The following is a 25105-nucleotide window of genomic DNA, read 5'->3' as shown; positions in this document are numbered from 1 at the left end:
TAGGTAGCTAGTGGGAAGCAGCTGCATAGCACAGGGAGAGCAGCTTGGTGCTTTGTGACCACCTAGAGGGGTGGGATAGGGAGGGTGGGAGGGAGACATAAGAGGGAGGGGATATGGGGATATACATATACATAGAACTGATTCACTTTGTTATAAAGCAGAAACTAACACAACATTGTAAAGCAATTATAATCCAATAAAGATGTTAAAAAAATGAATTATAAAACTTTTGAGTAAACAACCTCCAGCTTAGCTCAGTTTCTTCCAAATATTTGCATATTTTTATAGATGCTAAATTTTCATATACAAATGTACTGAGCAAAAAAAAAAATGACACAAAGTTACACATAAAAGTTGGTAAAAGAATTTTATTATGTGGCTTAGGTAGGTCTTTGCATACTACTAACAGAAAAGCATTTTTCCACATCTTACTCAACCTAACAAATGATATATTTCTCGTTTTATCTACATGGCTGCAGTATTACACTATTGAAGAAAACATTCCTTTCATTTGTACTTTGGTGCAATTATACAGTAGATACCTCTTCCTCCAGAAAATAAAAATATTCCTGATCTAAACTTGAAATGGAACAAAGACATTAATACCAAGTTCCTCACACCACTTGGTAAAAGATTGCAATAAAAGTCCTAATAATATGCTGCTTAACACACAAAGAAGATGAGACATCTGCCACAGTTTCAGTCAAATCTCGGGAGGAATGGTTCAGCATGTGGGTTTATCTTCCTGGGGTTTTCACATATGATAGGTGGAACTGTACCATAATAAAGAATAGTCACCTTTTTCTCAAGAGACTCAAATATTGGACTCTCGCAAGGGAAACATCTTTTGGGACATAGTAACATACAAATGGATAGGAGAAAAAAATTGCCTTAAGAAAAATCCACCACTGTTTGACCAAACACCTGAAATGTTTTTATCACAGCTTTCATATATTAAAAAAGTTTCCTGCGGAGATGAAGCTTATTCATGAAATAAAGCCTAGTCGCTATCATCTGAACCACGTTCTGAGCCCTGATCCGAGGCCTCGTTGTTGGATCCCTCGGGTTCGGATTCATTGCCGGAGCCTCTGCCGGAGCCTCGGCCGGACCCCTCGTTGTCAGATGCTCTCTCGGAGTAGTGGTCCGACTCGGCGCTGGGGGACGCGGGCTGAGAGTCCATCTCAGAGCCCCCCGAGCGGCTCCGCCCGGACTGCAGGGATTCGTTGTCAGACTGTTCGGAGCCCGAGGGCCTGCGATTTCTGGTCGGCTGGTCGCTGTCTGAGTCCTCATCTGAGTGCTGCCTCCGGGGCCGCCGGGGGCTGCCGGCCTCGCTGCCGGACTTGTTCTGGTTCTCGTCGGAGTCGCTCTCCTCCGAGGAGGCGCCCGTCTTCCGCCGCTGGCCCTCGTCGGAGTCGCTGTCGCTGTTGCGGGGATGTCTGGCAAAGACAAACGCTCGTTAGACCAGGGTTCTGGCCAAGGGAGCCTCGACAAACCGGGAATGCGCTTGAAAAAAGAAGGGCATTTGATGTCTTGACCGGATCGCTGTTGACACAGGTGTTCGTTTTGTGCTATCCTTTGGTGTGCTTTTTTGTAAATGTGATAGGGTTATTAAGAGAGATTAAAAAGTTAAAAAGAATAAGGCACTTTAGCTCTGAGACAGAACATAGACAGTGAAGGGTGACCGCACTGGTCATCCCAGGCACCCTTCATCAGAATGAAGCATTTCTCAATTTCGTACGTAAAATTATGAAAAAGAAGGGATACATTTATTTATCTTTATAAACCAATACACAGCGGCAGAGGTGCAACCCGGGACCTCACTGGGCTGCAGAGACTCTGAAGAATGCACTCTGTCCCAAGGCTGGCTGGGAGGGAAGCTCCTCTGCGCCACTGCCATCTGTGCTAGAAGATCGCTGAGGAGCAAAGTCACCCTTTCTGTCCCAGGATCTGCTTCTGCTCCGGTGCCCTCCGCCACGACTAGACCTACTCAACATAGGAAACTGGGGCTAAATAAAAAGGTTCTGCAGCTTGTTTGTGTACTTTTGCCAGAGTTCCCTCTCTACTTATCAGATGTTAAGGGCAGGAGACCTGTGCTAATGCTTGGGGGTGCAGTGGCACCCAGGGAATCTTGGCTTCTTGGAGGAAAGAACATTCCCTTCACCACTGTCACAACTGCTCCCCCACCAGAGCTGTGGAGAGGAGGACATGCTTCTCCTCGGGCATATTCCTTAGTTTTGGTTTTCAGAACAGATACTCCAAGAAAGGAATATTAAATCCCACAGGGTCAGTCTAAGAAAGGTGAGGGAGGTGAAACATACTACTCTCCCTAGAAATGAAAACATCCCTGTAGACTGAAGAAAGGCTCTTTGTGCTTACATCCGAAAGAAGAAACCTAGACACACATCACATAACTCATTCTGTATACACGCTAAGGGCCAGTGGGCCCCGGGATCTAATTCACTCCATTCCATCTGGCCAAATAAGCAAACACTTCATTAAGGTCTAACCAACACTCTGTAATCAGTGGACCAGGGTAACACTGTGGGCAAGGGTGAAACAGTGTTTTAGGGAAAAGCAATCCAAATCTGTGTCAACCAGCATCTTCAGAGAAAAAGGGAACTGCAGATCTTTACAGACGCTTTACCCTACCAGACCAGCCCTGCACCAGGACCCTTAGCCCCTTCGACATGCTAACCTCTCACCCCTGCCTCACCTCTAACCAACCAAGACTCTCTCTTCCTTTTATTTTTTTAAAAATTCTTATTATTTTTATTTTTTATTGAAGTACAGTTGATTAGGACTCTCTATTCTTCTTCTAAGACTTAAACAGCCTTTCTTCCACAAAAAAACACCTCAATAATTCCCCCCACTACCTAAACTCCAGATTACATGTGGTCACTGAAGAGCAATAAATGCAAAATATAAGTGATAACCCTTTTCCCACTGTAATGTAGTTTTGGTTTATTTGTCATTCTCCACTGTCTCGAAAGTACAAATTCCCTGGGGGCAGGGTCGATGTCTTTATCCTCTGCAACCCCAGCTCTCAGCTTGCTATCTCATAGCATGGATGTTCAAATGTCTGTTGAATGAATGAATGAAATGATGGCTGTCAGAAGAACCCAGCATAGTATGGTATTAAGAGTCTTAGTCTAGGAATCCAAATGCAGAGCTTGAGGGGCAAGTTCAGTACAAGTAAAACAGAATATTGTTTCACCAAGTAGGCTGTGAGCTAGAGGAGTCTACGATAAGCCCTCCATAGAGCAGGCAGTGCTGAGTCATCCCTGCCTGACAAGGGAGGAAATGGTCAAGAAAGTCCCTTTCTCCCTGTGACCAAGATCAGGCTACTCTTAATACTTTAAGCCAGTCAATGGCAGTGTAGCAAAATGATAGAAAATTTCAGCTAATATTCACGAAGAAATGAGATTTCAAAATAGGTTTCCTTCTTTAAGGGACAAACATTTAGTAGGACAAAATGACAAGACTGGAACGAGATGTGTGCTCAGGCTTCTTCCTGCTCTAGGATTCTAAGAAGCTGCAGAGATGGCGCTTTGGCACAGTGGCCACTCTTGGTTATCCTTCACCAGGAGAACATAAGTGAAAACTTCCTACCCTTCATCAGCAATTTTCAGTTTATCTTCATCAGATGAATCGTCACTTGATGATATTATGGCTTTGGATTTTATTTTTCCCTTCATTGAAGGAGGCAGACGTTCTGGCTTGGGCTGAAGAAAGAAGATCAAACGTAATAGATTAGTCAAGACTCTTTATGTTAGGATGTCTTGTTAAATTGGGTTTGCACTGCAGTGATACTGATACAATCAAACTGCAACCAACAAACTTCAAAAACAAGTGCCTGTGCTTGAAGACACTGCAGGGGAAGAATGTATTCTAGAGTACCGCAGTCTTTGATGCCTACTGGGGATGAAAACCACAGAGCTGGACACTTACAGCCTTCTTCTTCTCTGCTTTTGGTAGACGGCGCTTTTTCGATTTGGGGCCATTTTCTGTTTCATCATCATCAGATCCTTCATCTCCCTTCGGAGGTCTAAAATAGTGAACACCAAGAGAAAGTCTGTCAAGATTCACTCGTGCCTATAAAACCCAAGACTTCTGTGCCATTCAAACAGTATTAGTCATTTTGAACACCCTTCTTTACAGGGGCTGGCCTCGAGCAGACTGTACACCCCTCAAGGGCAGAGACCACAACTTACTCTTGCTGCACATGGCTCGGGAGTCTGCAAAAACTGTATTTATGCCATGTCTGCTGACTAACTGAGTCACTTTTAAGCCCTCTTACTAATCTAAGATGAGCTTGAATCTTGCCCTTGGTGAGTGACAGAAGATGTGAGAAAAGACCCAGGCTCCAGACTCAACCTCCTTCCCCTCCTCTTTCTTCCCTTCCAACTACTCATCCCAGGCCTGCTAATATCCAGCCACAGCTTCAATTCCACAGGTCTGAATGAATTCCACAAGCAGAGCCAGACATGGGTTGGAAAGAACAGGTCTAGCTAACACTGGAGGTTCCCGGACACAGAAGCACCATGAGAGGAACAGACAGCTTAGGGGCACTTCCAGGTGAGAGGGGGGCAGGGCACCACTTATCCTAACAGCGGATGGCACTAGGAGGATTAAAAGGCCCTTCTTTCACATAAATTCACATTTTGTACATCCTGTAAAACCAGGAGGTGGGCCATCGCTACTTTACAGAGAGGAAACTGAAGCTCAGTGGCTTTTCTAAGATTTCAAAGATGGACAGTCAGTGTGGACACACTAACGTTTCTCATCCTAAACTGCATAGATTTTCCAATAAATATTGCAATTTTCAGTCATAAGAAAGGCAATTATTGACTGACTCGGAGCACTCAGAAGGAAAGCTGTGGACATGTGTGGAGACTCCAAGCACGCCGGGAATTTGGTAGTGGGGCCCATTTTAGGATTAAAGTAGGAAATGGGGGAATGAAAGGCTTCCCTGTCTGGGGGGATCAAGTGATAAATAGGTGTTCACAGATTCTAAACCTAAGATTCAGAAGGTGAAAGGTCTTTTGCCACTTTCATGAGGTGGTTTAAAACCCAGGTGATTTAAAAGGTTATTCCATGACACTACCTTCTCCTCTTCTTCTTCTTTCTCTCGCCACCCTCCTCCTCCTCGCCTTCTTGCTCACTACCACTGCCCTTCCTTCTCTTCTTCTTTTTGGATATAGGCAGGTCATCATCGGTGTCATCGTTGACAAACTCATCAAACTCTCCTCCCTTCTTGGACCGCTGAAACCCAAACAAGACCACAGTCATTGCTTTCCTGGCTGGTGGAATGTGGGTGGAATGCTAAGGTATGAAAGAGGCCACTTCCCATCAGTCCTCTAAGTCAGAGGTCTCCGACCCCTGGGCCATGGCCCAGTACTGGTCCATGGCCTGTTAGGAACCGGGCCGCAGAGCAGGAGGTGAGCGGCGGGCGAGCGAGCGAAGCTTCATCTGCCGCTCCCCACTGCTCCCCATCGCTCGCATTACCGCCTGAACCAACACCTCCCCCCAACCCCTCCCCACTGCCACCATCCATGGAAAAATTGTCTTCCACGAAACCGGTCCCTGCTGCCAAAAAGGTTGGGGACCGCTGCTCTAAGTCACGTGGAAGAAGTGCATGGTGAGGCCCATACTTTAAAAACTTCTAATAGGGATGAATGCCTCAAATAGCAAAAATCATCAGCTACAAAGTTGCTACAAGGTAAACTGTACTCAGCTAACAGTGAAATGCATTTCTAAATACTGGATACCATTTAAAGCAGTCTCTGTTGGAAAACTAACTTTTAGCAAAGGAGGAAGCCAAAGCTCAGGACTAAGTACTGAGTGAATTTAACCAATTAGCTTCGTTTCTAACTGGAGTCATATCTTACCCGTCCACCACTGCCACCTCTTTTCTTTTCTTTTGTTGCTTCAGTCTCTCCAGTAAACATAAGAATATTTTTGGTCTTCTCTACGTACTGGGCCCGCTGTTCCAAAAGTTTCTTTTGCTCTTCTTTTTCTCTGAGACGTTTCTCTTCCTATGAGGAAAAAGAGTAGGAAAAAACCTCATCACAATGTTCTTATGACAGAAAAAAATCATGGCTACCATCAGAACTTCTTTTTTAACATGCAAAGTGTATGTATGTACACCTTTAATTCTAATATAACTGCAAACACAATACATACCTGTTCTTTGAGAAGTTTCTGCCTTAACAGTTCTTTCTCTTGTTCTTGTTTGGCCCGCAATTCCCTTTCTTCTTCGTCCTGTTTGCGCGCCCTGGCCACGTGGTACTGGGCCTGGCTCAGTAAGTCAGAGCATTGCCTAGAACAATCCAAATTTAGAGAAATATGTATGTAGCTAGTATACTTTTTATTAAAAAACTCATAGAGCATCTGTATTCCTTACACACATTTAAAAGTTTGAAGCAGGATCATTAGGTGATACCTATGGGAAGTCTTTTTTTTTTTTTAAATTCTTCAGCCCTTTTCTTTTTTTTAATTTTTATTTTATCTTATTTTTTTGGCTGCTTTGGGTCTTCGTTGCTGTGCGCAGGCTTTCTCTAGTTGTGGCGAGCAGGGGCTACTATTCGTTGTGGTGCGCGGGTTTCTCATTGCAGTGGTTTCTCTTGTGGAACATGGGCTCTAGGCACGTGGGCTTCAGTAGCTGTGGCATGTGGGCTCAGTAGTTGTGGCTCACGGGCTCAGCAGTTGTGGCACATGGGCTTAGTTGCTCCGCGGCATGTGGGATCTTCCCAGACCAGGGATCGAACCTGTGTCCCCTGCACTGGCAGGCGGATTCTTAACTGCTGCACCACCAGGGAGTCTTAATTAGGAAAATTAACTTAGTTTCTCAGAAGCCAATACTGTCAACTATGTTAAGTTTGCAAATTATAACCGTCCTCCCAAAGCACAGCTAAAAAGATTCCCAACACTATCTTTACATGTGACAGATTCAGGAATCGTGTCTTGATTCTGACTACATAGCTGACATTAGTGAAATAGAAAAGTATTTTCCCATACAACTTAAGTACTTGAACTTTGCCATATTCCCTGAAAGGACCCTTAGGAAAAAGCCTTGGTCCAGGTTGAAGTGTCCCAGAGAGGAGTGTGAAAGACTGACCTCTGGAAGGTCAGAAACCCATTCACTACTGTGTCACTCTCCCAGTCCACACTGCTATCACTGCCTCACCCAGAGTCACCTTCCATAAATAGTATATTACCTGGCTTCTGTAGCAGCGAGGGCCAAATCAAATCTCATTTTATCTCCAACTTTACTCAAGTAACTGAAATATCTAAATAGAATGAGAAAATAAAATACTTTACTTAAAAAAAAATTAATGAAATAGACCCTTTAGATTTTTAATCTGTTCTTAAAAAAACAGTCTGAGAGGAGGCTTACATACTGATTGAAACTTAATGAATACTTAATACTTAAATGAATGTATTCATGAAGGGCTGTTATCTCAATAGGAAAAATATATATACAACTCACTTAAAAAAAGACCCTCATCAATATACCACTCAATATTAGTAAGTTCTTGATGATAAAGTTACAGTTAACGGTATCAGTAAATTCACAAACCACCAAAAATCAATTCCAGCAATGAATATTTACTAAACACCAAATTTACTAAATATGTCAGCATGGAGGTTAGGAGGCTTAAGCCATGAAAGCACTTACAATCTACTAGACAAGGCAAGGAATAATTAAACAAGAATTCAAATAAGGCTGGACAAAACCTGAAGAGATGTCAGGTTTTAATTTTACCATACACTGAATTACTAAATAAGTACTGTAAGGTTACATAAATTTTGAGCTGAGCTGAATAAATTTATTCAATATTTAAGAGGAAAGGTCTTAATCTCAGCTTAAGTAAAACTAATATCACATAAAAAGTCACTAGTATAACAAGTAAAACCAGCGTAAGTGGAGTCTAAAAATTTCTAGTGTGTAAAATGCTGGGTCATATTATTGACAGGTCAATGAAAAACCTAGGGCAAGTTTGCAAAGCCAGCCAGCCAGTTCTAGGGGTCGGACTACATGATCCAATTCTAGCAGGATCCTGGCTACGGTTGGATGCCACCTGGCGGAAGCTGTCTGCTTTGGCTTAAAAATCGCTGGAATGATTCTAATAGAGAATGATTCTCTTTTGAGCCATGTGGGTTTAAAGAAACAAAGCATTTCAAAGGTTGTTCCTACAAAATCTTACCTGTGTGCAAGCTCCAGTTCTTTCACAGCATTGAGTACTTCCTTCAGATTACTCTTTTCATCTTTCAGGACAGAGGTAGCTAATCTTTGCAGGACCAAGGCCACATTAAACATAAGAACTGTATCACTGGGTGCCACGTGTCTAGCCTATTAACAAAAACAAAGCAAATCTTTCGTATGGTATAATGACATGGAAAGGATTTTAGTCGAATAGAGTGTTAGGTGTGTAAGCATGCGTAAAACAGGATAAAAAATGCAATGCAGCATAGAATTGAGTTCTCTTTTTTACCTTCAGCAGAGTCTGTTTGCATTCCTGTAACTTGCCACACTTGAAGAGAGCCCGGGCCAAATAGAGCACAACTTCAGTGTTCTGGTGCTTATAGAACTTTCTGAGGCAGTTTTCATACTACAATAAAAGAAAACGTTAATTAAAACACAACAAAGATTAAATGATATTGTCATTTTGTGACAAAATTTCAAGCGATTTTAAAGCTATGTGAAAAGGTATTTTGTCTTTTGAATGGTTATTTTCAGAGACTAATTTGAGAACGATATTTTACACTCACCAGCATACATTTTTCACAACATAAAAACCTGGCAAGAAAAATTACATACTAGAAATAGTTTTTCCATTTGAAATTTCGACCAACACTGAAAGGTTAAACAGATTGGAAGGTCTTTTTTTGGTATCTTCAGCAATACTATCTAGAACAGGCTCACTGACAACTTATTAGAAGTCATACACCTGGCTCCTAAGGTGCTCTACCACCTTTCTTTAGGACTGGTGGAAACTACTGGCAATGAGAATGATAAATCTCACTGTTCTTGCTGTTAATTTCTTAGTAAAACCAATATAGCAATACTGGTATTAATTTTGCTGTGAACATATCACTTTCTGACCATGGAACACATCTTATCATAGGTAAGTTCTTTTTTGTGGAAGATTGTTAGACGGTTTTTCCCTGAATATCCCTAGAAATTAATTTGCAGATCAAGAAGGCCCACCTCCAAAAACACAACCTCTGAGACTACCATATGCAATCTGGGTTCTGTAAGTCCCTGTGACCAGGACCTTTCCAATATTCTGAATACAATAATACCCATCCTTTTTAGAAAAATGGTTAACCAGTTCCCAGAACCTATCTTCTTTTTTTAAAAAAAATAAATTTATTTATTTTTGGCTGCGCTGGGTCTTCCTTGCTGCACGTGGGCTTTCTCTAGTTGTAGCAAGAGGGGGCTACTCTTTTTTTTTTTTTTTGCACTATGCGGGCCTCTCACGGTTGTGGCCTCTCCCGTTGCGGAGCACAGGCTCCGGACGCGCAGGCCCAGCGGCCATGGCTCACAGGCCCAGCTGCTCCATGGCATGTGGGATCTTCCTGGACCGGGGCACGAACTCGTATCCCCTGCATCGGCAGGCAGACTCTCAACCACTGCGCCACCAGGGAAGCCCGAGGGGGCTACTCTTGGTTGCAGTGCGTGGGCTTCTCATTGTGGTGGCTTCTCTTGTTGTGGAGCGTGGGCTCTAGGCGTGCAGGCTTCAGTAGTTGTGGCTCGCGGGCTCTAGGGTGCAGGCTCAGTAGTTGTGGCTCACAGGCTTAGTTGCTCCGCGGTGTGTGGGATCTTCTCAGACCAGGGCTCGAACCAGTGTTCCCTGAATTGGCAGGCAGATTCTTAACCACTGTGCCACCAGGGAAGTCCAGAGCCTGTCTTCTAACTTTGGTCAGAAACCTGTTTTTTCTGACCATAATAATTCCCCCATAAGAGCATTTTTACTTTTTACTATGCAAAAGATGCTAAGCACGACTCTTTTACTTCAAGTTCAAGTAATCAACAAATATGAAAAGCATAATAAAATTCTACAGCCATAGGCTCTCCTGGTGGTGCAGTAGTTAAGAATCCGCCTGCCAATTCAGGAGACACGGGTTCGAGCTCGGATCCGGGAAGATTCCACATGCCACGGAGCAACTGAGCCCGTGCACCACAACTGCTGAGCCCACATGCCACAGCTACTGAAGCCCACACGCCTAGAGCCCGTGCTCTGCAACAAGAGAAGCCACTGCAACGAGAAGCCCACACACTGCAACGAAGAGTAGCCTCCGCTTGCCACAACTAGAGAAAGCCTGCGCACAGCAACAAAGACCCAATGCAGCCAAAAATAAATAAATTAAAAAAAATAATTCTATAACCATGAAAACTTATCCCCATGGAGTTTCATTTTAAGTGTAATTTAACCTTCCTGAAACTCAGTTCTCTCATCTGAGAAGTAAGAGGGTAAAACAAGCAAACGGATATTAAATCCCACTAACTTCTGGGTACTTACTGCTATGCGAGGCAAACTAGTGCCAAGTATGGTGCCAAGTATTTTTCATTCTGGATGCTCAAAAAATTCTATGAGACTAAGGTACAATTATTTCTGTTTTATAGATATGAAAACTGGCTCAGAGAAGATGTCCTTTGTCCAAGACATGCAATTAGAGGTGGAACCAGGACTCACATCTCTGTCTGGACACCAAAGACTGGCCTTAGCCATATATAATTATAAGCCTCTGAATAGACACAGTGTCGTAAGAGATAGCACCCACCTCCAAGGCAGGACCAGAATGGTTAAGGAAACAAGTGCTCAACAATGAACACAAAATAAAAATATCTTGAAAAATAAGACATTACCATCTGAACGGCGCTGATATATTGCTTTTGTTCCACGTAGATGTGTGCTAGGTTCAACCACACATCACTGATATCTGCCGTTGCTTCTCTTACTTGGGCAAATACATCACGAGCTTCACGGAAATATCCTTTGTGGGCCAAAACAGCTCCTAAAGTTATAAAAAGGTTCACAGAATTAGAATTTTCTAATTGTAGCCAGAAAAACAACTAGAGAGAAATTCTGATCTGCAAACATCCCTCCAAAAGCATTCATTTCACAAATTATTATGGATATCCAAACTGTATAATTACCTATGCCATTAGCAGCATACAGATTCTTTGCATCATTTCTGAGTACTTGTTTGTAGATGGCCAGAGCACGATCTTGATGACGCTTTTCCTATAAAAAGATACAAACATTATAAAAAAATTCAAACAAGAATCAAATAAGTATCAATTTTGTTTTAAAGAGATGAAAAAAGATTACCTTTTCTCTATCTCGGGTGGGCTGATGCAAAGTTTGGAGCCAGACGTTGCCAAGGGCTAGCATAGAATAAGTGTCACTCTGAGTAGCTGGTTGTTTTAATATCCTCTCGAATTTCTTCTGGCCTGGACCCCATTCTTGTTTTGCCAAATGAAGATTACCAATCAAAGACCAAGCATCCGGATGGTCCTAAAAACACATGTATAAAAAGAAGCAAAATCTGTAATTTGGATTCAGAGAGATCAATCATCTTTCCACAACAGCTGATTACTGGAGAGGTTTACAAGCTACATTTACAACAGTGTTTTTCAAACTGAGAGTTGAGATGGATCAGTGACTTGTAACATCAATTTAGTGTTTAGTTATCACCATAAGAAATGCAACAGAATGGAATACAGTAAAAATGTCAATGTACTGCCTATGGAAAGAGCACAAAATGATTTGTAAAACTTTGATTTCAGTTGTCTGTATACACATGTGTGTATGTACTAGGCTGTAGTGTGAAATCTATTTCTTATCGTGGGCCACAATCAAAATGTTCAGATGACTTCTATACCCTTTAGTATCTTTAACAAGTAAATGAAAAAAACAGGGAGATGCCAAGTCTAGAAATATGATAGCCATTAAAAGGAAAAATTGATTTACTGGGGGGAAATGGTGAAATAATTATTTTTCAAATCTAAGAGTTAATATTACCAACCTGATTAATCTGAAGAGCTTCCTTAAACCAATCTGAAGCCTCATAAAAATTTCCTTTATCTCTAGCCATGGCTCCTAGGCGCAGATAGCCTGAAAATATACAAGTTTTCATGTTTAAAATATTAGCTGTAAAGTAGAATCATAATTTTAAAGTCATACTTTTGAAACAATTGTTTTTCATTAATACATTAATAATGAACAGAAAAGTCCCACAGGTGAAACTATATCAAGCATCAATATAGCTAATTAATAACCTAATAAATTGAAGAGCAACTCTGCCACCATCAAGTCTTCCTGTTTGAAATCTCAGATTATCTCTTCCATTCCATTCCCCAGGCTAGCACCCTGGACCAAGTCATCATCTCAAGTTAAGTTATTTTAAAAGCTTAGCATTGTTCTGTTTCCAATTTCTCTCTGATGCACAGCACTGTGCTTGGCATATGGCACTACAGTGAAAGCACAGACTACTAGGGATTACTGGTTAGAAAACCTGGGCTCTAACTGCAGCTCTTCCACTTAAATAAAAAAAGTGCCATACAAATGTTGTTATTTTCTCCAAAAAATGTCACTCTCTCCAGGAAACAACAATGGCTTACTACTGCCTATCAACTCAGTTCAAATTTAGCCTGACATTCAACTAAAATCTTATTTATTTTAAATCACTTTTGCATCCATAACAGTACGACAGGGGCCAAATTGGTAGCCCCTAATTTGACCAGAGTCAAAACCTCATAGCTTTAGGTTCTTTTAAGGGAAATACAGCATATAAAATACTTTTAGTTAAAAACCTACCAAATTTCACATTGTCTAGGTTGTAAAAACTCAAGGTAGGACATTTTTAGTAATAATTATTTCCAGGAAAAGCACTGTTCTTTCTATTATAAACATTGCAAAATGTTTATATGAATTCAAAGCAGGACCCATCATAAAGATAAACCCATCACCAAATATGCCAAGGAGTTGTTAAAAGCCTAATAAAGGTAGCTGACCCACTGAAGATGGCCTAGTCTACAAAATATGGTCCAACTGGTTTTTAGTTGTTTCTTTTTGTTTCTAGCATAAATTTAACTGAAGCTGCATCTTTTTTTCTTTTTTTTTTTTAAGGCCACAAATTTGCCTTGAAGAAAAGGGGGCAGGCATATAACCTTCAAAACTGTTGAACTTTTTTCTTTGGTCGCACCGCAGCTGCACTGTGGGGCTTACAGGATCTTAGTTCCCTGACCAGGGATCGAATCCAGGCTCCCTGTAGTGGAAGCATGGAATTCTAAACCACTGGACCGCAAGGGAATTTCCTAAAACTGTTTACTACTGGTTCTAAGAAAGATTTTTTTCAGGCTAAATTTTTTGCTGCTGTTGTGGACATTTTAATACACACAAAAAAAGTTTAAAATTCCTACAGTCAACATAATTAGGATGTTCCCGTAAGATGTTTTTATATAGTTTTTCTGCTTCATGGAATTCACACATCGCCTCATACAGCCTGGCTAAATTGTATGATGTTGTAACAGAAATGGCATTGTAATAATGTTCATCATGCTCAGCTTCTGCCTTTGCACGATCCAATGATGCCAAAAAGTATTTCTAGGAGAAAGAAAAGAAAATTACATTGTTAAAAGACTTGGTTGATACATAGGAAAAAGTGTGCATTGAACTTGATAGTATAAAAGAAGGGAATATTTCTACGTTCCTACCTTTGCCTCTCCCAGATTTCCAAGCCTGAAATGGAGGGCACCCACGTTATTCAGAATCTCTGGGGGGACATCAGCCTGCACTTTCTCCTGAAGGATCCGTGTCGCTGTTCCATAGGCTGACAGGGCACCCTGTATTTTCATGGTGGACAGAAAGTGTAAGTGAAAATGAGAGGAAGAGAAACACTGCATTAGGCTTACCAAAAACACATCAGGTAGCAGATGGAAAACATGGCTAAATACCTGTATATCGGTCTGTTCTAAGATTTGTGCCAACTCAATCCAAGCTTCAACGTCATCAGGATACTGTTCTGTGACCTTCTTCAAATGGCCCTGGGATGAAAGAGATCATTAAGCTAAAGCATTCCAACTCTAGGGTATGACATTCAAATGTGGTGGCTACTCTACCCTGTTTGATAAGTCAAATGTTAGTTCGACTACAACAAACTCAGCTAACAAAACTGTGTCCATCATATTTCTACCAGCGATAACAAGAAATGAGGAACACGCATCTAGAGATAGCTAACAGAAAATAAAATTTTTAGATATTTAAAACATACCTTGGCGATATCTCGTTTTTCTTGGTCTTCTGAGGCGGCATATAGAGAGCCAAGAATTTTCATAGTCTCATAATTATTAGGATAAGCTTTCAAGACTTTCTCAAAGCACTGAGATGCATTCTCTTTGTCACCTCGATAAATGTACATTTGTCCCAAACCAAAAAAAGGCAGCACAAAAGAGGATGAGGCAAACTGTGTGGCTTGATAGTAGTACTGGAAAGCTTGGTCATAATCTTCCTAAAAAATGAAATAAAACAAGGCCAACAATATGTACAAAAGTTTTTAAATGATTTGGAAAACCATTAAAGAATTAGATATTTAGAGAGGGTGTAAAGTTAACTTACCTGGACGTGGAATGATCTAGCCAACTGATAGCAACTTTCTGCTTGCATGGCCTCCACTTCTGTATTATGGAATGCATGGAGAGCCAAGTGCTGGACTTTACTGTAATCCTGAACAAGGAAGATCCAAAACTCAACTGAGTGAACCCAAACAACTCTACCAGTCTCAGTCATAAGGCTTCCCCAAATTTCACTTTTAAAATTTGTTCATTGAATGAACAATAGCAGCACTGTATCCAGAATTACAAATCATTTTCCTCATTCCCCTTCCTGATAAATTCAGGGAAGATGGGAACTAACAGTTGTACAGTACTTAACATTTCCCCAGTACTATTACTTCATTTAATCCCCACAACAATTCTTTGAGGCATTAGTCCCTATTTTTGTGATGAGAAAACCCAAGAGAGGTTAAGTTCTTTATTAACAGTAATGGAAGCAGTTACAATTTATTGAGAACTATTATAACCAAAGCCCTCTGCTAAGTATAATACTTATATTAGTTCTAAGCTTAATCAACCTCCCTGCAAAGTGTGTCATTATTACCATTTTATTGATGGGAAAATAGACACTTAAAGAAATAAAGTTTGTTATCTAAGGTGAAAAGCCAGAATCTCGATTTAGTGGGTTGTTGTTTTTTCTCTGACTCCAAGGCTATGTTCTATCACATGAGGGTAGCAAGTGCCAGCACTTGGACTTGTACTCAGCTCTATTTGAATGCATGGGTCATGACCTTTCTATTAGGCCTGACTTTCCTTTGGATTAGTCTCCCAAGTTTCTCAAAGTCAGAGTTCATACATCAGGGGTAGAAACAACTTTCCAGTTTTAATAGGAATGTGTTTTATTCATTTGACTAGAAATCTGGTCTGAAGTAGAGTTTTTGTTTGGTCAATGACCACTTTTGACATTTTTTTTTTTTTACATTAGAAATAATAATGGGATTGCAGCTTTTATCAGGAAATGAGTGTTTCACATTATATAAGTATTTAATATGCATATTACATTTAATCCTAACTACCATCCCTCACATCCTATACAGTAGGTATTATTACTATTTTATAAGTGAGGCAATTAAAGTTTAGGGAAATTATTAGTTTATTTGCGCAAAGCAACAGAACTATATACAATGGTGATGCCAGAATTTGAACCAAGTGATTCAAACTCCACACTTTTAATTACATGACACAGCCTTCTGGCTTAATTTATATACTGTTCACTGGAATGAGTGTATGGAAATACCCTGCCTACCTTCTAGGGCTGTTGTAATGACAAACTGAGAAAACATATGTAAACATGCTCTGTAAACCTTAAAGACATATATCCAGTGCAAGATGACCTCATGACACCTGGCACAGTGCTGATCACAGATCAGGTGTTCAGTAACACCCAAATATACTGGCGTTATTTACATATTTCACCTACGTAATCTTTTCTTTTTTTTTTTTTTGTGCGGTACGCGGGCCTCTCACTGCTGTGGCCTCTCCCATCGTGGAGCACAGGCTCCGGACGTGCAGGCTCAGTGGCCATGGCCCACGGGCCCAGCCATCAGCATGTGGGATCCTCCCGGACCGGGGCATGATCCCACGTCCCCTGGATCGGCAGGTGGACTCTCAACCACTGCGCCACCAGGGAAGTCCGTCACCTATGTAATCTTTAAGGTTCTGAATATACTGATTGTTCTCAGTAGAAGCAAGTCTTTATCTTCTGCAGTGGAAGGGTGACTAGCACTGAAAATTAAAAACTGAATTATTCTCATTTGGTTCAAGGAAGCTGTCCCAACTGCTGTGAGCACTGACTACTAGATATGCCCTCAAATATTTAGAATCATCCATCCTCTGTTTTTGTGCTGTTGCTGTTTTTCCAGTAAAAACCAAACTAACTTGTGTAGCTGTTTTATCTTAAACAGTAACACTTCATTTACATATGAGATACATTTCCATCCTCTCCTTAAGTAGTTGCCTTTTAGTACTAAAACAGCTATAGCATAAAGCTTAATTAATAATTCATTATGAAAGGGGAGTATGCTTCTACAGCCAGAGAGAGTAAAGCATCATGGTGAATAGCTGTGTGACCTCAGGCTATTAACTCTTGCTTCCATTACATCCACAAAATGAGGAAAATATTACCTACCACATAGGACTATTGTGAATAACATATAAATTCATAGCATGCACTTTTAACAGTACTTGGCATTTTACAAGCATACGATGCATATTAATAGCAACAATAACAGCAACATAGCATCTATTACTAATAAGGATTGATGCAGTTTTGTGAACTCTTACCTAAACTGTTTTTTAATTAAAGTTCTTGGTATAATTTAGTACCTGGTTTAAAAATGATTGATTAAACTCATGCTTACTAACTATATAAAAACTCTTTTAGTATTTGAGAAACCTAGAATGCCACTGCTTCCACAGAGTTAGTGGCAACTTAAAAAATTACATCACGATCAACATGTGAAAATAAACAAGCAAAAATTTCACCATATGCTACACTCTTACTAAACTACTAAGACCATTTCATAGATCTGTGCCTGTCTTCTTTCAGCTACCTAGTGACCTTCTTCTAAAAACATAGTTCAAGAGCTCTCTCATTCTTGGTGATGAAAACTCTCCTTAATCACTTCCTCTTTCATTTCTTTACCACAGCAGGGCAGAGACCTTTATTTTTACATTTACATTTGTTCCCATATCTGTGTTTTCTATGAAATGACTCCTTGAGTACAGAAACCACATCTTACTGAACTCCACATCCCTATCGCAATGTTGGGTACAGTATACAGGGTCAATAATTATTAAATGAATGAATGAATGAATGAACAAACATACCCAGATACTAATTAGTATCCCCAGATACTAATCCAAACTCTAACTTGAAAAAAACCTCTTGATTCAAATTTCTTTCCAAGTTAAAAAGATAAAGTATCACCTGCAGTACAGAAAAACAAAAATCAGGATTTAAAATTAAACAATTTTAATAAATGATTTCTCCTACCTTTTTGAAGAAAAAGTGATTTGCCAAGTGGTTCAATACCATAGGGTTGCTAGGATCAATAGTATAGGCTCTGGAAAGAAGTTGGACACCATTTTTGATGGAATCAGCCTAAAAGAAAAACAATGATGGCAGGGTTGAGTGAAATATTACTTAAATAGCACTTTTTCAAAGCTTCCTTTATAGTTGAAGAAATAAGATTATACAAATCTAAGTTCAGATAGCAAAATATAGCTCTTGTTTTAGTTAACTTTCATCAGGGATTAAAAAATTTCCAACAGTGATGGTGAGAATGAAAATTGGCATAGCCACTGTGGGAAACAGTATGAAGGTTTCTCAAAAAACTAAAAACAGAACTACCATATGACCCAGCAATTCCACTCCTGGGTATATATCTGAAAAAAACAAAAACACTAATTCGAAATGATACATGCACCCCAAAGTTCATAGCAAGATATGGAAACTGCCAAGATAATGGAAACAACCTAAGTATCCATTAACAGATGAATAGATAAAGAAGATATGGTATATATATATATATATAATGGAATACTACTCAGCCATAAAAAAGAATGAAATTTTGCCATTTGCAGCAACATGGATGGACCTGGAAGGCATTATGCTAACTGAAGTAAGTCAGAGAAAGATATATAATGTATGATATCACTTATATGTGGAATCTAAAAAATACAACAAACTAGTGAATATAACAAAAAAGAAGCAGCCTCACAGATATAAAGAATAAACTACTGGTTACCAGTGGGGGGGAGGGGGGAGGGGCAATACAGGGGTGGGAAAGTGGGAGGTACAAACTACTGGGTGTAAGATAGGCTCAAGGATGTACTGTACAACATGGGGAATATAGGTAAGATTTTGTAATAACTGCAAATGGAAAGTAATCTTTAAAAATTAAAGACAAAATAATAAAAATAAATTCAAATAGTGAGGTAAACTTTTAGAATTTAGCTTTCTTAACAAACTTAACTGCAGAAACACTGCCACTGGAAAGCATTTCCTGCCCTTTGAAATTGGATGCATGTAGTAAATATACTTGATATCACTGTCCTAAATAATTTACTGCTAAGGCAAATAATAGAAAAGACTCCAAAAGATTGCATTTTTTAACAGCTCTGTTGAGATATAATTCAATATATATTCAATATATTGAATATATATTGAATATATAATTCAATATATTGAATATATATTGAATATATAATTCAATATAATTCAATATATAATTCCTGACAAATCAGTCAGGAACTAGACAGTTTTTTCACTCACATACCTCTTTATTGTTGAGTTCTAGAACAGCCAGTCCCACCAATGCTCCCACACATTTGGAATTGAGTTCCAGGGCTCTGCTGAATGCCAGACGAGCCTTCTCCAATTTGTTAAGTTTGACAAAGCAATGGCCCATTCCTAAACGAACTTCCGCTACAAAAATAAAATCAAGTCATTCAGTTTGTCAAACTAGGGCATTTTTAGGATTAAAATTTTTTTAAATGCTTAAACATTCTCTATTTACAAGTTGCAAAATCGCAGAATTAACTTCAATATAACTACACTATAAAATCTTCGGGTGTATCACAAACTTGGTTTCACTGGAGGTCAGAGCATACCACTCTCCCCTCACACCTCCCAACACTTACCCCCTCATCAAGGATACCTTTCTCACCATAGAACAGAACACCTATAATAGTGGTATTTTTCTTGTCTTCCAATGCTCCTGGCTACACTGTACCTTCATTATCTAATTTTTAAAGAGCAATTTTTAAACAGAGAACAAAAAGCTTCATTAAGGTCTTAAATATAGTGACTGACTACATGCACATCTGCAGAGCTATGCTTATAAATGCTTCCCAATTCCAAAGCTATGCCAAAACACAACCATGTTTCTAAGGATGACCTCTCCACTGCTCACTAGTTCCTACCCCTTCTCATCTAAGGACACTGCTCCTGCAACCCTGCCCTATTTTTCCCACATCACCAAATTTTCCCTCTCAACTAGATCATTCTCATCCATATACATTCTCGCATCTTAAAAAAATCCCCTCTTGATTCCATTTCCCTTTCCAGTTGTCAATTCATTCCTACTCTTCCCTAGATAGTAAAACTCCTTGAGAGATCTACATTTGCTGCCTCCCAATTCCCTTCCTTCCCTTTTCTCTCTTGACTCCACCCTAATGAGTATCTCACCTCCACCATTCCAGTAAAACTGCTTTATCAAGGTCACTAATGATTTGTATGCTGCCAAATCCAATGATCAACTTTCATTCCCTATTTTACTTGGCCTAACAACAGAATTTGACACTGACACCCTCTCCTTCTGGAAACATTTTACATTTGACTTCAAAATTTGCTAAATGAATGAGATTTTGGAAAGAAAACTAGTATAGGGCAAAAAGATTATATTATGATCTACTATGCAGCTTTTGAATCAAATATCAATATTTTAAGTTGGATCATACACAGCCTAGACTTACAGTTTTTCTCTTACCTGGACATCCTGGGTTAGTTCGCAAGGCTTTCTTATAGTAAGCGAGAGCTCCTCTGTAATCCTTCTTGTTGAATGAAATGCAAGCTTTACCTGTAATGATTTTTAAAAATAAACATGCACTTATTAAAGAACACAAGTCTCATATGCTCTCTACTAACTCACCTAAATCAAATATATCTCTCAGTAAGAAATACTTGAAAATAGCAAAAATGATTTCATATCTAAACTTGTTTTCCATGAGGGTATATTAATCTATGCCTATAAATAGAACGGTACTATATTATGTTAAATGTTATAAAATAATTAAAGTAGCTTAGAGTTGTCCAAATAGATTGTTTATTGACGCTTTAGAAGTGTATAACAAATTATGCTTAACTGGTATATATCTTATTTCTGTAATTTCAACAGAAACAATGATCTATTGTAATAGTTTTATTTTTAATAAGGTAAAGCTCTTCTACTTTGCTGCCCAGCCCAGTTACTAAGGAGTCATCAACAAAGAAATACATTCTAGGCACAGATGAAAAATATAGATTCCTAAGATGGTTGCCAAAAATGACTTACCAAGAAGGGCTGGAATATTATTTGGAGACTGGTTGAGTACGAAATGAAATTGTGCATCAGCCTGATCCATTTTGTCACCTTCAAGTAGGCAGAAGCAGGCTCTTCCCAACAAATGGTTCTGAAAAAGTAATGCATCATCTTAGACTTGACTTTATCCAGGACTAACCACAATTTAACACAAATGTGTAACATGAAAATAAAAACCATATAGGAAGGAAGCAGATCATCACACAAATTCCTTTATCACTGTAATGTGTTTAAACTACCAGTAAGCAATTCTTAATTGCAAATTGAGGAACTATCCCAAAATGCAAGTTGTCTGTGCCAGGAACGATGACAAAAAGAAAAGTTCAAACTCCTTAAAATATGCTTGAAGTTCACCTGAGGATGTTGGAATTACCAACTCAACATGTGGATAAGTTTCACATGCTAAATTTGCCCATATTACTTCAACAGTACCAGGACCAAAGAAATTTCTATTTTATTAAGGAACCCTTCTTTTTGACTATTCTTATCAACTATGTTATTTTAAGAAAAACTGAAAGAAAATCTGTTGCCTATTATACACATTTTACTTTCATGTGGTATTTTTTCCCTTTCATAAATGCAAAGATATCTGATTTAATTTACCTGATCATACATAATAATTTTATCTGCCATCGTATACAATAGGGTTGCCTGTGTAATAAGATCTTTCTTGTTGTCCTTATTCTTCTCCTTCCGAGCCTGTTGTACATAATAGGCTGCCAATGTATCCAAGCAAGTCATCTGGTCTTTTTCATGGTCTCTATAGTCCAAATTGCCATCTATACGCGCTGCTTCCAACAACTTTACAAACTCTTCTGTTTTTCCTTGCTTGTAGTATTCCAGCTATAAGGTAAAAAATCAAACTAGAATTACTGGAGGATATGTCAATACAAAAAGTTGTACACAAATGTTTATAGCAGCTTTATGTGTAATAGTCCCAAACTGGAAACAACTAAATTGTTGAGCAAAAGGTGAATGGACAAACTGTGGTCTATCTGTATAATGGCTACTGCTCGGCAGTAAAAAGGAGCTATTGGGTACATGCTACAACATGGATAAATCTCAAACTAATCTTTAGTGACAAAAAGCAGATCAGGGGTTGCCTGGGCACTGTGGAGGGGCAAGGGAGAGGTGGGAGGAAAGTTTAGGGGTGATAGATATATTCATTATCTTGATTGTGGTGATGATTTCACAGGTGTACATATATGCTAAAAATTCTCAATGGTACATATGAAATATGTGCAGTTTACTATAGATGAATTATACCTAATAAAGCTGTTTAAAAAATTATAATCACTACAAATGCTTCCATCTTCTTACCTAGCAATAGCTGATTTCAAACTAAATCAGAGCCCAAGAGAGAAAGCAATAGTGAGAGGGTATAAAGAATACCAAACAGAAAACTTGGGTTCCAGTTATAGATCCATCAAAAATTGTCTATGACTTTGGGTCTGCTGAATAACTTCCCTGGGTATCTGTTTCATTTATTAATAATAAAAGGAATAGCCACCATTTATTAACCCCTTACTGTGGGCCACAAACAATGCCAGGAGCTTCATATACATTATCTCTAATCTGTACAACCACCCTTAAGGTGAGTGCTAACAACCCCCTATTTTAGATGAGGAAATAGGCTCAGAAGGTAGATCATTTGTCTAGTTAGTAGCCGAGTTGGAATTTGAACAAAGGACTCTCTAATCCCAAAGCCTACATTCTTTCTAGTGTAACAACCTACAGCCCACAATGCTTTATGAATTTATTTTACTACAGGTTCCATGCTAACCCTCCAAGACTTCAATTTTCATGTAAGTGCTGTTAAAGGAGGCATTTGTACTAAAAAAATACTAAGTTCCCTTCTGGTTTTAAAAAATATGTGACAAGCATTAATGTCTTGTTCTCCAAAGACTAGGAAAACTTAGCACTTCAAGTCAGGAGGGCACTGCTTGTCACTGAAAGTCTCTCTCTGTAAATCCATACTTAAGAAACTCTTTAAGAGTTAGGCTTTAAAAAAAAAAAAAAAAAAAAAAAGAGTTAGGCTTGAGCACTGGACACAAGCCCGATTCCAGATCTACTTCTCTGACTCTTCAAGGTCAGGGGCCTCCTGTATATCTTTATGTGAAAGGGACCTGTGACAAACTTGCTTAGGAATAATGATCAAAGTATTTACTATATTTTATTCATAATCATTTACTATAATGTTCCCACAAAAAAGAAACATCATTATGCAGCTGGTGCTGGGGAGGGTAGAGGGTGTTAGATTGTTTAAATTGTGGCACCTCGTTTTTTCTCAGTTTATCTACAAACCATAAGCCAGTCTTCACTGAGTAATCACTAAATAATCAAATGCTCAATATAGAGTACTCTTTAACTTAAATGAATTCTGCTTTCACCAACATATACTAATTTACCAGAGGCCAACACATCACTTAGTAAACTTGCCTTTAATACAATTAAGTTCCATATACATGGTACTATCTATCATTCACCCAAGCTGGCTATTACTGTAACTGAAAACAGAACCACGTATTTTTTCCAGTCAACATATAAAAAATATTTGTTACATGAATACTCACCGCCAAAGCAATCCATATGTGCAATTGTGTGTGTTCCTGTTTCAGAATACTGATAACTTCATCTCCCTCCGGTAACTGATCGAAGTCAAGTTCGATGACCTAAAATACAAAATGTAGGTTTTAACTCTTATTTTTCTTTTTAAAATTCACATTTCTTCTTTGACTGCTGCTTTCCTAAAGATACATCAGTATGGTTATACATAGGATTTGTGTTCACTTTCAATAGGGCTGAACAAGCATACGTTAAGAAACGTTTAAGGAGCATATGACAAATACGTTATATGGTAATATTAAAGCATAGCAAACAAACGCTGACATTTGTCCTCAAATCACTAGAACTATAAAATGCTACAAAAGCTTTTCTTACTGAAAAAACTAAAAGGAAACCCTGCGTAACGTATAATGCAGGTAAAGTACAGATAAACACCCCAGAGACTCAGGCCACAGACCCTGAGACTCGGTCTGACAACTTTTTTTTTTTTTTTGGCTGCATTGGGTCTTTTGTTGCTGCACGTGGCCTTTCCCTAGATGTGGGGAACGGGGTCTACTCTTCATTGCGGTGTGCGTGGGCTTCTCCTTGCGGTGGCTTCTCTTGTGCCTAGAGCACAGGCTCTAGGCATGCGGGCTTCAGCAGCTGTGGCTCGCGGTCTCTAAAGTGCAGGCTCAGTAGTTGTGGCGCACGGGCTTAGTTGCTCCGCAGCATGTGGGATCTTCCTGGACCAGGGCTTGAACCCGTGTCCCCTGCATTGGCAGACGGATTCTTAACCACTATGCCACCAGGGAAGTCCCAGTCTGACAACTTGAGAAGCACAGTCCTAGAGGCAATGCAAAGTTGAGTGCCACCGTACACACTAATCATGGAGGCATCATTTGTGTCACACACACTCCTGAATGTGGCACAAAAGTAACAGTAGGAAAATGTTCTGGAATTAGATAGTGGTGATGGTTACACTACTAAAAACCACTGGATTTTACAGTAAGTGAAACATATCTCAATATTGTACCTCAATCAAAAGTAAGAGTATGAGATATCGAATGAGACAACATCAATTCTGAGGACTTTACTCAGACAAGCCATAGGCCACCCATAAAAGAGGCGACAGGAAGGGAAATGGGGTTAATTGTATCAGCACACTGCAGCGGCTATTATCTTGGGGTCTCTATTTCGTTGATGGAGCCTTGTGTGGCAGATGTGGTGCACCATGATACTCGAGTTTCTAAGGGAGGAAGGGCGACATCCTATATATTCCCAGGGAGAGACACTTAGTTTGAGTAGCAGAGAGAACACAGTGACATCTGCGCCCACCTCTGCGATCTATGAGGTGCCTTACATTTTATCAGGCACTGTCACACCCCTGCGCTCCTGAATTAGGAAAAGAGCAGAGTACTGTCAAATACGGACAGGTTGGTGAGGAACTTTCAAGAACTCCTTCTCGGGTGGCTTCGAGGTTGCGCGAACCTGATGTTCCCAGCCTGGGAGGGCGCTGGGGCTGGGGAAAGACGTGATAGGAGCTTCGGCCGGGTAGCTGGATCTGGGGAGAGGGTGCTCTCGCTTCGGAAACGAAGTCGAGAGAAAGGGGGAGGGGGAGATCTCCAAGTTCAAGGTCCCCACCCTCCCCCATTCTCTACACTTACCTCGTCAGTGTCCCGGAGGGGAATCTCAATGGAGCCCCGCGACATGGCGAGATCAGAAGGCGAGCGGGCGTTCGGCCCCGCCGCTCCGCAGCTGGTGCTCCTGGCTTCTGGCTCGTCCAGAGGCTAGCGGCGGCTCGGGCTCCGGTCGTGACTGCCGCCCCGCGGCGCAGCCGAAGCTCGGGCTTTTCCTT

The 25105-nt window shown here is 39.9% G+C and overlaps 1 protein-coding gene across 2 annotated transcripts; it reads right to left on the bottom strand.

Annotated features, from left to right (window-relative positions):
• Positions 1-362: 362 nt before the first annotated feature.
• On the bottom strand, positions 363-25105 carry CTR9 (CTR9 homolog, Paf1/RNA polymerase II complex component). Of its 2 annotated transcripts, XM_082844800.1 has the most exons (25): positions 24915-25105; positions 23280-23378; positions 21310-21549; positions 20680-20797; positions 20116-20205; positions 18904-19052; positions 17619-17726; positions 14628-14735; positions 14284-14520; positions 13967-14056; positions 13727-13855; positions 13433-13616; positions 12037-12125; positions 11340-11525; positions 11165-11252; positions 10874-11022; positions 8496-8612; positions 8208-8353; positions 7218-7289; positions 6184-6319; positions 5889-6035; positions 5105-5262; positions 3949-4045; positions 3610-3722; positions 363-1436 (listed from the first exon to the last, which is right to left on the bottom strand). In XM_082844800.1, exons 1-25 carry the CDS (start codon positions 24957-24959, stop codon positions 1001-1003), a joined length of 3531 nt encoding a protein of 1176 aa, XP_082700926.1. In that variant the 5' UTR covers positions 24960-25105; the 3' UTR covers positions 363-1000. The 2 variants fall into 2 exon arrangements, with proteins under 2 accessions (XP_082700926.1, XP_082700925.1); XM_082844799.1 differs by having other exon boundaries at positions 13727-14056.

Source organism: Leucopleurus acutus, assembly GCF_964270905.1.
Source record: "Leucopleurus acutus genome assembly, chromosome: 8".
Taxonomy (NCBI): Eukaryota; Metazoa; Chordata; class Mammalia; order Artiodactyla; family Delphinidae; genus Leucopleurus; species Leucopleurus acutus.
Note: the sequence above shows the minus strand (reverse complement) of the source record. Positions and strands in the feature narration are given on the sequence as shown.